The following is a 13,509-nucleotide window of genomic DNA, read 5'->3' on the forward strand; positions in this document are numbered from 1 at the left end:
GTTCAAGTTAACTGGTGACACTTGTAGTTTATTAGTTTAGCTGAGTGCTAAGCTCCTGAAATTCTTTATTGATAGGACTTCCAACAGAAGCGACCTTGTAGTTACAGCCTTGCAGTTCTGTGTGTCGCGGTAAAGCCCCCAGCGACCGGCCCGTACTGTTGTGTTCGCAGGCGATAAAGGAGAGGAAGAGGTGTGTCACGGCGCACTGGCTGAACACAGTCCTGAAGAAGAAGAAGCTGGTGCCGCCCCATCGGGCCCTGCACTTCCCCGTGGCCTTCCCCCCGGGGGGCAAGCCGTGCTCCCAGCACGTAAGGCTCCCCCGCCTCCCTGCACGGAACGAGCGCCTTGTTTCCTTCTCTGTCCCCCCTGTAACAGTCACGGCTTCCTGACATTTAACGGGTTCTCCCGCGTCTCAGACACTGTTTAATAAATGCCTGCTCCCTGGTGGCCCCGACGGTAAAGCGTCTGCCCACAGTGCGGGAGGCCTGGGTTTGATCCCTGGGTTGGAAAGATGCCTGGAGAAGGAAATGGCAACCCACTCCAGTATCCTTTTCTGGGAAATCCCATGGATGGAGGAGCCTGGAGGGCTACAGCCTGTGGGGTCTCAAAGAGTCAGACACGACTGAGCGACTTCACTCACTTTACAACTAAGTTTGTGACACCAGGAGTGGCCACAGCCGGCCAGACGTGATCTCCTGTCGGTTCTCCTGGTCAGATAAGCCCAAAACCGGGGTCAGTAAGAACTGACTGATATGCCTAGGTAGCTCTGTTACCGCGATCGGAGCAGTGTCGAGCTGACACAGAGACGCGCTCCCCTTTGGTGTGTGCTTCCTGTCCCCCTGGGTGGCTCGTGTGCAGCATCGTCGCCAGTAACAGCATTCCCAGAGGCGGTGCCACCAACCTGCCCGTCAGTGTTGGAGGAGGAACGGATCCGCGCCTGTCTGAGCAGAGCTAACGGAGAAGAGCCACGTCAGGCGGGTTAACCATCGTGCCCTCTTGACCTCACTGGGCCTTTCCCCCCAGATCATCTCTGTGACGGGGTTCGTCGACAATGACAGGGACGACCTGAAGCTGATGGCGTACCTGGCGGGCGCCAAGTACACAGGCTACCTGTGCCGCAGCAACACCATCCTCATCTGCAGAGAGTAAGCGCGGCGCCGCCACGGCCAGCCTCAGCCCGCACGCCCCGCCCGGGTCCCTCGGTCAGCCGGGTTCCCTCTGTGCCTGCACGGCGCCGCCCGGGTCCCTCGGTCAGCCGGGGTTCCATCTGGGCCTGTGCAGCCCTGCCTCGGGTCCCTCGGTCAGCCAGGTTCCGTCTGTGCCTGCACGCGCTGCCCGGGTCCCTTGGTCAGCCAGGTTCCATCTGGGCCCGTGCAGCCCCGCCCCGGGTCGCTCGGTCAGCTGGGTTCCGTCTTTGCCTACACGGCGCCGCCTGGGTCCCTCGGTCAGCCGGGGCTCCGTCTGGGCCCGCATGCCCCGCCCTGGGTCCCTCGGTCAGCCGGGGCTCCCTTGGTCAGCCAGGTTCCATCTGGGCCCGTGTAGCCCCGCCTTGGGTCCCTCGGTCAGCCGGGTTCCGTCTGGGCCCGCACAGCGCCGCTCCGGGTCCCTTGGTCTGTCTGAGTTCTGGGGTGGACGTCACAGAGTCTGTTGACAGAGTGGCAGTGATGTTGGTGGCGATGCTAGCAGGGGAATGAAACGGGATGATTTAGGAGGCTTCAGTCAGAATAGGTGGCGGTGCTGAGCTGACAGCCGGCCCGGCGGTGGCCTCGCGTCGCGGGGATGCCTCCTTACAGCCCAGCCAGCTCTGCAGACCCATCCCTGCCACGTCCAGTGTGAGCAAGTGTGGACTGGCTTGTGTTAACAGAAGTATAAGTTTGAACACCGATAAGGCTAATGAGTGTGTTTTCTCTCCTCTCCTCCCCTGGCACCCCCCACAACAAAAAAGACCGACTGGTTTAAAGTACGAGAAGGCCAAAGAGTGGCGGATCCCATGCGTGAACGCCCAGTGGTTGGGGGACATCCTGCTGGGGAACTTCGAGGCCCTGCGGCAGACGCAGTACGGCCGCTACACCGCCTTCGGCCTGCAGGACCCCTTCGCCCCGACCCCGCAGCTGGTGTTGAACCTTCTGGGTAAGCAGGCAGCTCCCCATGGCCGCGGGCTGGCGCTGCAGGCGCTGCTCTTGGCTTCAGGGTGGTGTCGGTTTTCGTCTCATCTCCTGCTTCCTCTGGGTGCTGTCTTCTCTGTGCTGCCCTGACTGTGCTCCAGGCGGCCCCTCCAAGGAGTGGTCGCTCCCAGCTGCTAGAACACGCGCTGCCGTGAGGGGCCCCATCCAGCTCTGGTCCTAATGGCCTCAGTTGCAAGAAAGCCCTCCCTGGTTTGACCCACGGTCTGCCTGCTTCCCTGGGACAGACCTGGGTGTAACGTCCGCTCTGAAGCCGTGGTGCAGGTGGCAGGCCCTTCCTCGGCGACACGTGTCCTTGAGGGCCCGGCTGGGCCGCCGCCCCCACGCGCTGCGCTCATCACAGAGTTTCTTGGACGCCAGAGCCCCCGAGAACGGGGCTCCCAGAACGGTCTGGGGTGCAGCCCACGCGGGCGGGCGGTGCCTGCACTGGGCCACGGGCAGGCAGTGTGCTCGGGATTGTCTCACACGGAACCCTCGGCCCCTGCCAGGCTTCCCTGTGAACTCAGGAATAGTCCTCACGGCTCCCTTCCTGGAGGCCGTCCCCTGAGCCTCTGCGTGTCCAGGATGACTCGCACCTGGAGAGGCCTCTCATTTCTGCTGTTACTGACACACCTCCATTTTTAATTGTTTCACTATTGGAATACGGTTGATTTACAATGTTGTGCTAGTTCAGGGGTGCAGCGAAGTGAATCAGTCATACTTGTACATGTATCTATTTTTTGGGGGGTCTTTTCCCATGCAGCTATAACAGAGTATTGAGTAGAGAGTTCGCTGTGCTGTGTGGCAGGTCTTTGTTGTTAACCTGTTTTATATATAATAATGTGTAGGGGTCCTGAAAAGGCTTTTATGTTGATTATGGGTCCTTTCTTTACACAGTATTTCTGAACAGTAACCTGTCTTCTCTCTGCAGATGCTTGGAGAGTTCCGTTGAAAGTGTCAGCAGAGTTGTTGATGGTATGTCAAGTTGGTCACCCCGCTGTGGCGTTACTGTGTTACGAAGAAGGAGGGCTATGTTTGTGTCTGTAACTAACGTAGTAATCGGCCGTCATGACAGATGAGGGCTGAATCATCTCGCCTGTCGTTAGCTGTTTGGTGCACCCTTTTACCTCTTCGTTAATGATACTGGGAGTTCCTTATTCACACACACGTTAGCCCCATGACTTCTTAGAGAGCTGCGAAGGTTTGCAGAGCAGAAGAGAGGGTGATCGTGTGTTTCCGTGGGGTTCGGGAGGCGGGAACTGGGGTACCGGCGCGTCAGCCCTGGCTGCAGCTCCTCACTGTGGCGGCGGGCTTGTAGCCCGCGGGCTGGAATCTCTGGTGGGCTGCCTTTGGGTGGGCTACTCTGCACTGGAGCACCAGGGGTTGGTTGGTAGGAATAAGTGAGGGCTGCCCTTCACTCAGGGTGGCGGCGTCACCGCCACCCTCACCTCAGGTGGAGAGGCGGTTGCTTCCGATAGTAAGTAAATGAGTGTGCTGTGGGAGAGGGTCTGCATTAGAGGCCAGGGCAAGGCTGGCCGTGGCGGCCTCAGGCACCGGCTCCCCTCTGGGCTCGGCGTCTCCGCAGGTCACGGCCTCCAACTGGTGTTAGGAGCACGGGCACCGTGCCCAGGTCCTGGAGTGGCCGTCAGAGGCCTGCATTCGCCTCCAGAGTGCTGTGACCTGACCGTCCTGCACCCTCAGAGGGGAACCTCCATCTTTGTGGAGGGATGTGATTGCAATCATTATGTTTTCCAAATTCCATTGAGACACAAAAAATATTTGAAGTAAAAAGTGTTTTGAAAAGTTCAAGGTTGAGGATTAAATCTATTACAGGAGCTGAGAGGGGGTGAAGACGTCTTAAAGTGCCGTTGGGTCAGGTGAACAGGGAGGGTGGCCAGGGCCCCCTGGGCAGCTCGTGGCGCCCGTGGCCTCTGCCGGTTGTGCAGCGGGGAGCGTTTCTTGTGTGAGGTGAGGTGGCTAGAAAGCGCTCAGAAGCTGCTGTGTTACTGGGGAGGCTGACTAAGGTAAATCGTCCTTTAATTACAGGGTGTAAGACTACCTCCCAAACCGAAGCAGAATGAAGTAACTAATATCCAGCCTTCTTCCAAAAGAGCCAGGTAGGAAGAATCACCTTGTTTTTTTAAGGCTGATGGTCTTTCCCAGTATGTTCTAGGAAATGGTGGCAGTCGGGATTTTCACTTGGAAGGGCTTCCCGGCTGACACTGGTGCGGAGGAATCTGCCTGCTGATGCAGCGGGCATAAGAGACATGGGTGCAGTCCCCAGGTCGGGAAGATGCCCTGCAGGAGGGCATGGCTGCACGCTCCAGTATTCCTGCCTGGAGAAGCCCGTGGGCAGAGGAGTCTGGTGGGCTGCAGTCCATGGGGTCACAGAGAGTCGGACATGACTGAGCAACTGAACTACCAGGACTTGGAAGGATCTGCTGCTTGCTTGCCTCGCAGCTGTATCGTGACAGCTTTCGTTTCAGTGCTGGAGACAAACGGGGAATAGACAGTGTCTTTTCCTTTCTTATTAAAAAAAATACCAGTCCAGTCTTCTTTATCTTTTCCCTCTCTCTCTGGAACCCCTGTTCTGGGAAACGATCTGCTGTGGTGGGACAGGGCAGGGGTACTGGAGCCCAGCTCCGGGCTTCTGCAGTGTGTGCCTGGGAGCCGCGCCGGGAGGGGCGGAGCCGCGCCGGGAGGGGCGGAGCCGCGCCGGGAGGGGCGGAGCCGCGCCGGGAGGGGCGGAGCCGCGCCGGGAGGGGCGGAGCCGCGCCGGGAGGGGCGGAGCCGCGCCGGGAGGGGCGGAGCCGCGCCGGGAGGGGCGGAGCCGCGCCGGGAGGGGCGGAGCCGCGCGCCCACACTTGTCTGGTCTGCCTGCTGAAGTTGAGCCGGCGGGGCCGTGCTGAGTGAGGGTCTTTGTCTCCTCAGCCACCCAGGCTGGGGATCGTTGGATTCTTTAGTAAAAGCCTATTTATGTGACTATCTATCATTAAAATGCTGCAGGTTTTTTAATTTAATAGACTGTCTCAAATATAACCTAAAAATAGGATTTGAAAAAGTTTAAGGAAAGGGAAAAAAGTTTAATATAGAAGGTGTGCTTGGGTCAACCAGCTTCGTCCTGCGTCAGAGCGTCTGGGGTGAGATGGGGCCTGTGGGAGGCGGTGGGGGGCAGGGGCCACAGGGGCCCCTGGGAGCCCCCGCTCCTGCCCTCACAGACCCCCAGGGCCAGCGCGGGCTGGGGGTGGGAGGGGTGCTGGGTGAGAGCCCTTTGGGGTGACTGTGTAAATGGTGGGGAAGAAAGAGCAGATGCGCCACTGCGCTTTCCCTTTAAGGAAAGAGAACCACGCACAGGTAAAGCTCTCAGGGCCTCTTAAAGCTGTTGGAACCCCTTGTTTGGTAAAGAACACGTCAGGGAAGTAATAGCCGTTCTCTGTTTCATAGGATCGAAGATATTCCACCTCCCACCAAGAAGTTAACCCCAGAACTGACCCCTTTTGTGCTTTTCACTGGATTTGAGCCTCTTCAAGTTCAGCAGTACATAAAGGTGACCTTTCCTTCTGTTTTGCATAAGGACTTCTAGAAATGTTCCTTGCTGTGTCTGTTTGCTTTAGGTTAGCTGTCTCTAAGCTAATGCGTAGTCAGGAGTAGCCTGCTGTAGCAGCGTCCATGGTGTGTGCTTATTGTGTCGTCATGACGCCTTCGCCTTCCCGCCTCCTCTTGCTGCGGCTTCCTCCTTAGATGCGTGCTTTCTTGTTAGGACGACTCAGGCGAGGAGGCCAAGAGCAGTCTGGTAAGCACACGTTAGCGAGGCCGCGCAAATCCCATTTCCATAAGGACTCCAGCTTACGAGAGCAGCTGTGCCCCTCCTGCTTTCCTGAATGAACCCACCATCTTCTCAAGACGTGTTCCCTGGAGTGTGGCGGGCCCAGGGCTCAGCAGTATATTTGTGTTTATTTACAGACATGCACTTCTGGAAGTGACACCAGGAGGGATTGTGGGCTTGTGTTTGTTATGTGGCTGTCTGGGGAGGGGATGGGTGAAGTATAGTTGACCTGTATCACGGATTCAAACATTTCCCTTTATTTTTTTAAGGAAAAGAAACAATTATAAGTGCTACTATAAAATTCTTGTTTTACTTTTAAGACTGGGCATAAAGAGATCAGCTCTTAGTGGCTATGTCTTAGGTCGGTTTTCATGTCGTCATTTCTTAGAGACCATGTCTTAACTGCCTCACCAGCACTCACTTGGGCGTGTGCTGGGGTCCTGCCCCGGTGGATCCAGGGAATTCGAAGGGGAAATGGCGTAGGCGAGGAAAAACTTATTTATTTAGAAATATAAGATTAGATTAGGAAGAAATAGTGTAGTAGGAAAATTAGTGGAGAAAAAAGGCTGAATAACTTAGTTTACGTGGAAAACGAATAAAACTTCAGGACAAGAAGTTTGCACCATCTACCTTAGGCCGCCCGCATCCATTTGAATAGTGGAGAGTGCCCCGCCTTGGGCTCCCTCTCTCATGGATCTTAACAGCCGGGGCAAGTAAGTAGACATGGCGAGCCTCCACGCCCCAGATGGGAATTCAGCCAGAAAATAGAGTAAGAAAAGAAGACACGGGGGAAACCAGTCTTTCCAATGACTGGCTCCTCCTCTATTGTCCGGAAAGGCGTTATATACCTTTTGATTGTACATAGAGATCAATGGATAATACAAAGTTATGCAGCAGCAGCAGCAGCCCTGACTCTTATCGAGACCAGGCTCTCTCTCTGCATACCTAGCTGTATACACAAGTCTTAGGTGATGTACATCATCTTCTGGCCAGAGGGCCAGTTAACATTTTACAGCCCTTTTCTGATAAGGGTAATAGTGGTGTTCTTCCCAAAGTCTGGTGCCACTCTGAGAAAGCACTAAATAGTTACATTCTTACATAGCAAGGACACAACAATTCATAACAAGTAAAAGGAGTACAGTGATTTATAACAAAGAGAAAATCAATTAACTCAAAAGTCTAGTATTGCTAACATCAAAACTGCTATATTCCTTTTTCTATATCCCAATTAAATTGATTAATATCCTTCAGGTGCCTAAAAGATAAAGGATATGGAGGCTTGGTGGCAAACATTAACTCAACAAACTCTTCACCAAACTAATTCTTAGTTCCAGAAGGCTCTATAACTTTAAGATGTTTTAAGCTTCGTGCCTGTTGGGGGCTGTAAAGAATCCACAAATTGTAAAGCTGGGCAGACCGGTCAGATAAGTTGGAAAGCCGTCAAGGGGGTTAAGCCGAGACAGTCTTTTTATATGCAGGAGACTGTTCACTGGAGCTCTGAGTTCACTCTCCAGAGAAAGGTGGTGATGTCAGACGAGTATAGTATAGCACGCAGCGGACAGGCAGATTTTGGCTTCGGGGGAGACGCTCAGACAGAGGGCCCCTCGAGACCTGACTCGCCTTGCCCGTCAGGCCTCTCCGCATGGCCTTGTCGTGGGTGGGATCTCCCGTGCTGGCTCCCGGCGGGCGTGGGCGGCCTGGGGCCTCTACAGACGTCCTGCTTCTCACGGGGTGCCCCCCGGGGCCCGGTGGAGGGCCCGCTTTACTCCTGACTCGTGCGGCACTGACGAGGGAGATGCTCACCGTCGCTCCCAGTCTCTGCCTTGCTCGCACGGTGGCGTGGGTCTGGCTTCACCGCTTTCCGCGGCCCAGAGCCCCATTCACGGTCTAGACAGGTCCCAGCTGCGGGCGGGCGGGTGGCTCTGCAGACAGGGTGGTCTGACGCCTGCTCTGTGTTCCCGGCCTGCAGAAGCTCTACATCCTGGGCGGGGAGGTCGCCGAGTCCGCACAGAAGTGCACCCACCTCATCGCCAGCAAGGTGACGCGGACGGTCAAGTTCCTGACGGCCATTTCTGTGGTGAAGCACATCGTCACCCCCGAGTGGCTGGAGGAGTGCTTCAAGTGCCAGAAGTTCATCGGTAAGGGGCCGGGCCGCCCCTCGGGGACTGGGTGCCCAGTTAGGAGGGGTTTGCCTTGAGTCTGTCCCCGTTTTCATCCCAGCAAACACCGAGTTCAGTTTTTAAGTGACTTATAACAGACTCTCTCATGTCTCAGCGTGAAATAGGAAGGCCGTGGTGATGGGGAGTGCCGGGGAAGAGCTCTGTGGCCCTGCCCTGCTGCTTCCGGACGGTTCGTCCTCTCTGCTACGCTGGCTGTCGAGCAGGGTTCCAGGTGTGGGTGGTGGACGGAGCAGGGCCAGGGCGGCAGGAGCGTCCTGGGAATATGGGACGCGCAGCCTGGGGGTCAGTGCGGGGCACACACCCCCCCCCCCCCACCCCAGGGCAGGCAGGGCATCTGTGGTGGGACCGTCTCTCTGCTGCTGCGTGCCCCCCGCACGCCTCCTGCCGGGGGCTGCACAGGGTGGACCTGTGCTTGGGTGGTGTCCACGGTGGTCCCCTCTCCACCCCGCCTGCTCTCGAGTCGTCTGTCGGGAGCGCTTTGAAGTCTGCCCTGGCCACTGCCCCGCGGCCGACTCCCGTTTATCCCACGTCCTCACGTCTCCTTGCCGTCTCGTCGACGTTCCCGTGTCGCCTGCTGTGCCACTGGCCGCCGGCCAGGCTGGCCCTGGTGTCCTCTCCGCTCTTGCCGCCGGTCGTGGCCTCCTGGTGGCTTTGGCGAAACAGGCGCGCCCTGGGCCCGTCTTAGGCTTCTCTGCCCTGACACCGGTGCCAGCGTGTCCAAGAGACCCCCACCACCCCCGGTTCCGCAGGGCAGACCAGGAGCCGACGGCGCAGGCCCATGGGCTCTGGCTGTGCCGAGCCGACTCCCACGGTGCGTCTCGTGCCCGTCCGTCCCCTGCCAGTCCTGCGGCACAGGCTCAGGCACGCCTCTGCCTTCCTGCGTCTGTGCTCCAGCAGCGAGATGCCTGCTCCCCATGTCCTAAACGCACCAGCTCCCGGGACGAGTGCCCTGTGCGGAGGCAGCCCCTGACGGCCACCCCTCCACCCCAACCCTGCAGCACGGCCCCCGCCGGGGCTCTGACAGCTTTAACGCTGGGCGCTTCCAGCTGTGGGGGACGGGCGTTTTGACATTCTGTGTTTGTCTTTACATAGTTTGAGACGCCAGTTGTATAGGTTATTTCTTTCTGGAATACACATGCCATTTGCGCTGCTGTGGGAGGTTTGATTTTCAAGTTGACTCTTGCCACAACTCCGCAGAGAAGGCAGTCGCACCCCACTCCAGTACTCTTGCCTGGAGAATCCCATGGATGGAGGAGCCTGGTGGGCTGCAGTCCATGGGGTCATGACAAGTCGGACACGACTGAGCGACTTCACTTACATTCTCACTTTCATGCATTGGAGAAGGAAATGGCACCCCACTCCAGTGTCCTTGCCTGGAGAATCCCAGGGGCGGGGGAGCCTGGTGGGCTGCCGTCTGTGGGGTCGCACAGGGTCGAACACAACTGAGGCCACTCAGCAGCAGCAGCACAGCTCTGACCAAGTTGATGTGACTCTAGCTGCTCCTCTTAGAAATCCAGGGTTGTCGCAGCCACTGTGTTCCTTTCAGAGTCCTCTCCTTACACACAGACTGCTTCCTCTCCTCCGTCACAGCTCTGCAGTAGGCCCAGCAACCTTCATCCTGCTGTAGACGCTAAGATTTCAGATACATCCCTTGATTCAAGTATATCACTTCGTGCATGACAGTACTTCTTTGTTCATTTTTTAACTTCACTTTTAAGACATTCTTCTCTTCTTTCACTGAGTGTAATGCCTTCTTTTTGAGGTGGTGTTTTGAGAAGAGAAGGGCGAGTGACGGACCCAGCGTGTGGCCCGTCGGCCCTACAGCGTGTCACCTGACTCAGCCCGACCCTGGACTGTTTGGTTACGATGATGAAACGCTTTTCTGAAAGAGATGTATTCATAAGATTAAAACATTTTGTGATCTTTACTTTTTGACAAATTAGGTATTATTTAAAAATCCTTAGATCCTCAAGATCTGGTAGAACCGTTCTTTGTAAATTGCTGTGTGTGTTTGTATATAAAAGGGACTTGTTTTTGGTACATCTGTAAACTGTGGCTATTGACTCTCGGCTGGAGTCCGGTGGCTCTGAACTCCCTGGTCCCTGGGAGCACACACCGGCTGTGAAGCTGGTTCCCGGGCTGTCCCTCTGCACCGGCGCCCTTCACCTGGATCTGGGTTGGGGCACTGTGGCCCCCCCAACAGTGTAAAGTTACAGCTCGGGGTGGGGAGCCGTCCAGGGGTGAGAGGAGGGTCCACGGCTTTCGGGACATTTGTTCCTAAAAGCTAAGAAACCCTGGTCCAGGAGGAAGAGTGTCTTTGGCCTGGCTGTTTTCGGGAGGAAAGGGAACTGAAATATGGTCGGGGAGACTTACTCATTCACAGGTTTCTCCCGGGGCGCCTGGAGCCGGTCGCACACGCTGTACCCCAGCGCCAGGCCCTCTCTGAGGCCGTGCTGTCTTCCTTTTCAGACGAGCAGAACTACCTCCTCCGAGACGCGGAGGCCGAAGTGCTTTTCTCCTTCAGCCTGGAGGAGTCCTTGAGGAGGGCCCACGCTTCTCCGCTCTTCAAGGTATGCCTGGACAGGAGTTCAGCTCAGCTGCTGCGGCCATGTGGCCGCAACGAAGCGGGCGGCTCGCCCCCAGAGAGCCGGGCGCTCCCCTCTCCCCTGCGCAGTCGGGCCTTCTCCAGGGTGTGTTCCAGGGCTCAGAGAATCGATATGGAGAGAGATGCATTACACATAACCTGGGTTCAAAGAGTATGTTATGAATAATTTGTAAGAGATTTAAATTTTTTTTTTTTGCTTTTAGCAACTCTATTCTCATAAAACATTTTATTCAGCTGGAAGATGGAGACCATTCTTGAGAAAATACTAACCGAATATGTGTCTAATAATTCTAGACTACAGTGTTTAAATGTTTCTAAGATAGAACAGTTTGGAAAATTTTTTTGTATCAAACAGTGGCTTAGTAGATTAATAAGGTAATCAGTTTTTTTTCTACATTACCTAAAATAGTCTGTTATTCTAAATGTTTGAGAAGTTTAACACAAAATGGTACTTTTGGTACAGTTAAGAGTAAGGGTGTTAGAAAATTTTAACCATAATAAATCATTTTGTACTCCATCTGAGCTTTAGAAATTGTGAAAAATGTTCTTATTCTGGCTTTTACCACAGAATACCTCATGTATTACAGGAATTAAAGTCCTAGTCACTTTTAATAATTACAGGTCACACCTAGCATATGAGGGTGCTTGTTTCTGAAATGCCATGTCTGGGTTCTGCCAGGCCCACTTCATGTTGGGGACTAGGGGGGTCTAGCACTGTTTAGCTCTGTGGATTTAGGCATTTTGTCAAACTTTTGGGGTAGAAGGAGAAATTACGCACACTGAAAATTCAGTTTAAAACCAGTACGTGTATCCTCATTTTTAGGCTAAATACTTTTACATCACCCCTGGGATCTGCCCGAGTCTGTCAACCATGAGAGCGATTGTGGAGTGCGCAGGAGGCAAAGTGCTGTCTAAGCAGCCGTCTTTCCGGAAACTCGTGGAACATAAGCAGAATAAGGTGCACAGGAGTGGGGCGCTGCTGGGTGTCAGTGTCGTGCATGAGGCTCAGTAACCAAGGAGCTGCTTTTCTTTTCCTTAGAGTTTGTCAGAAATAATCTTGATATCCTGTGAAAATGACCTTCACTTGTGTCGAGAGTACTTTGCCAGAGGAATAGGTACGTTCATTGCTCTGCTGCGCGTCGGCACGGGTGCGGGCAGGTGCTCATTGCTCCGCTGCGCGTCGGCATGGGTGCGGGCAGGTCCTCATTGCTCTGCCGCGTGTCGGCATGGGTGCAGGCAGGTGCGTCCGCTTGACGGGTTTTTTCTTTGTTCCTGGCAGATGTTCACAATGCCGAGTTTGTTCTCACTGGAGTGCTTACTCAGACACTGGACTACGAGTCATATCCTTTGGGAAGGCGGTGGGTGGGCCCCTCTCAGCGCTCCGGGAGCCCCCAGGCCAGGGCACACTGCCAGGGCTAGTGGTGGAGCCGCTGGGAGGCCCGCTGAACCCCGTAGGCTGTCCTCTAGAGTGGGCGCTCTCACATCTCCAGGCTCTCTGCTGCCCTCCGTGTTTCTGTCCGAAAGCCCGTCCTGCACTGCCTTTCCTTGCGGAAGGAAGACTTGGTGTAAAGCTCGCCTGAGCCGTCTGTGGGTGACCCTTCGGGCCTCTCGTCGCGTCTGTAGCCTGAGAGTAGCTGCGTCGTCCTGCTGCGGGTGGAGGCCTGGGCCGCAGGGCCTGGCAGGTGCCCTGCAGGGGAAGGCAGGGCCTGGTTTCCGGAGCAGGGCTTCGGGCACTGGGACTCTGTGTCTGCACGTGGCCGTGCTGGGTGTGGGCCTGGTCTGCGCTGCTGTGGGTTGTTTTCCTCAACACGCCTACATATAAGTTCAACTGATGCCCCTGCGCCGCTGCCAGGAGCCGCGGCCTACCCCGGCCACGCCCGCGGACGCCCTTGTTTTCCAGCTGCTTTCTTCGGGACAAGCGTTTCTAAAGCAGGAAGACAAATATATTAAATATGTTGCATCTTATTTAAGATGTGTAATTTTATTCTGAGGAAACATAAATTATGTTTTGTATTATACGACTTTTAAGAGCCCACATTAGGTTTTATGATTCATTTGCCAGGTTTTTAACTGTTTTCACAACACTGTTAATGGAACTTCAGCTGCAAATAGAAATGATGTAAATAAAGACCTTGCTATCTCTAAATTATGAATGTTGAAGATTTGAAACGTTTTGTACTTTTATTTTTATTTCTTATACTCTTTTCTTTTATATTGAAATCTTGCCCACATTTTAAATAAATGTACTTTTGAACTTTACTTAGAATTGAGTGATCCTTTCTTACGACACATTTTTTGGTATAGTTTATAGGGCTTGCATGAAGCTGGATCACATTTTAAGTAATTTCAAGGCAAAATATTTTCTGGTAGAATTTTCTCTCGTGGAAGTAATTTTCTATCAAGGTGAGACATAAACTCCTGAGCAGAGGTATGTTCACAACATTAGCAGTTAAGACAGCACAGGCACCAACTGGCCAGACGGCGTTAATCTCTCCCACTTCTGTTCCAGGTACGGTTCTAATACACTTCCTGTTGGGTTGTAGGTACAAAAGCGGAAGTGGAGACCATCGTCTTACAGTGACTACTGACGTTCGAGCGTGTTGAATATGCTACAGGTATTCTCCAGTATACTCCAGTATTCTCCAGTCCAGTGCTGCCACAGAGGTTCAGCCCTGCCCCGACATCACCGCCCATCCGCATGCTCCTCAGACACGGAACTTGCCTCCATGGCAGTAG

At 54.6% G+C, this 13,509-nt stretch overlaps 1 protein-coding gene across 2 annotated transcripts in view; it reads left to right on the plus strand.

Annotated features, from left to right (window-relative positions):
* The window catches only part of PAXIP1 (PAX interacting protein 1), a 40,941-nt gene extending 27,909 nt beyond the window's left edge, over positions 1-13,032 (plus strand). For both annotated transcript variants that reach the window (XM_018046657.1, XM_018046658.1), the window contains 12 exons: positions 171-308; positions 1,024-1,145; positions 1,946-2,130; positions 3,094-3,137; positions 4,209-4,279; positions 5,607-5,709; positions 7,958-8,126; positions 10,638-10,738; positions 11,597-11,731; positions 11,813-11,888; positions 12,053-12,113; positions 12,590-13,032. In XM_018046657.1, the coding sequence (XP_017902146.1) occupies positions 171-308; positions 1,024-1,145; positions 1,946-2,130; positions 3,094-3,137; positions 4,209-4,279; positions 5,607-5,709; positions 7,958-8,126; positions 10,638-10,738; positions 11,597-11,731; positions 11,813-11,888; positions 12,053-12,113; positions 12,590-12,605 (1,221 nt within the window). In that variant the 3' untranslated portion in view covers positions 12,606-13,032. The remainder of the gene's footprint in view (positions 1-170; positions 309-1,023; positions 1,146-1,945; positions 2,131-3,093; positions 3,138-4,208; positions 4,280-5,606; positions 5,710-7,957; positions 8,127-10,637; positions 10,739-11,596; positions 11,732-11,812; positions 11,889-12,052; positions 12,114-12,589) is intronic.

This window comes from Capra hircus, chromosome 4 (assembly GCF_001704415.2).
Source record: "Capra hircus breed San Clemente chromosome 4, ASM170441v1, whole genome shotgun sequence".
Classification (NCBI taxonomy): domain Eukaryota; kingdom Metazoa; phylum Chordata; class Mammalia; order Artiodactyla; family Bovidae; genus Capra; species Capra hircus.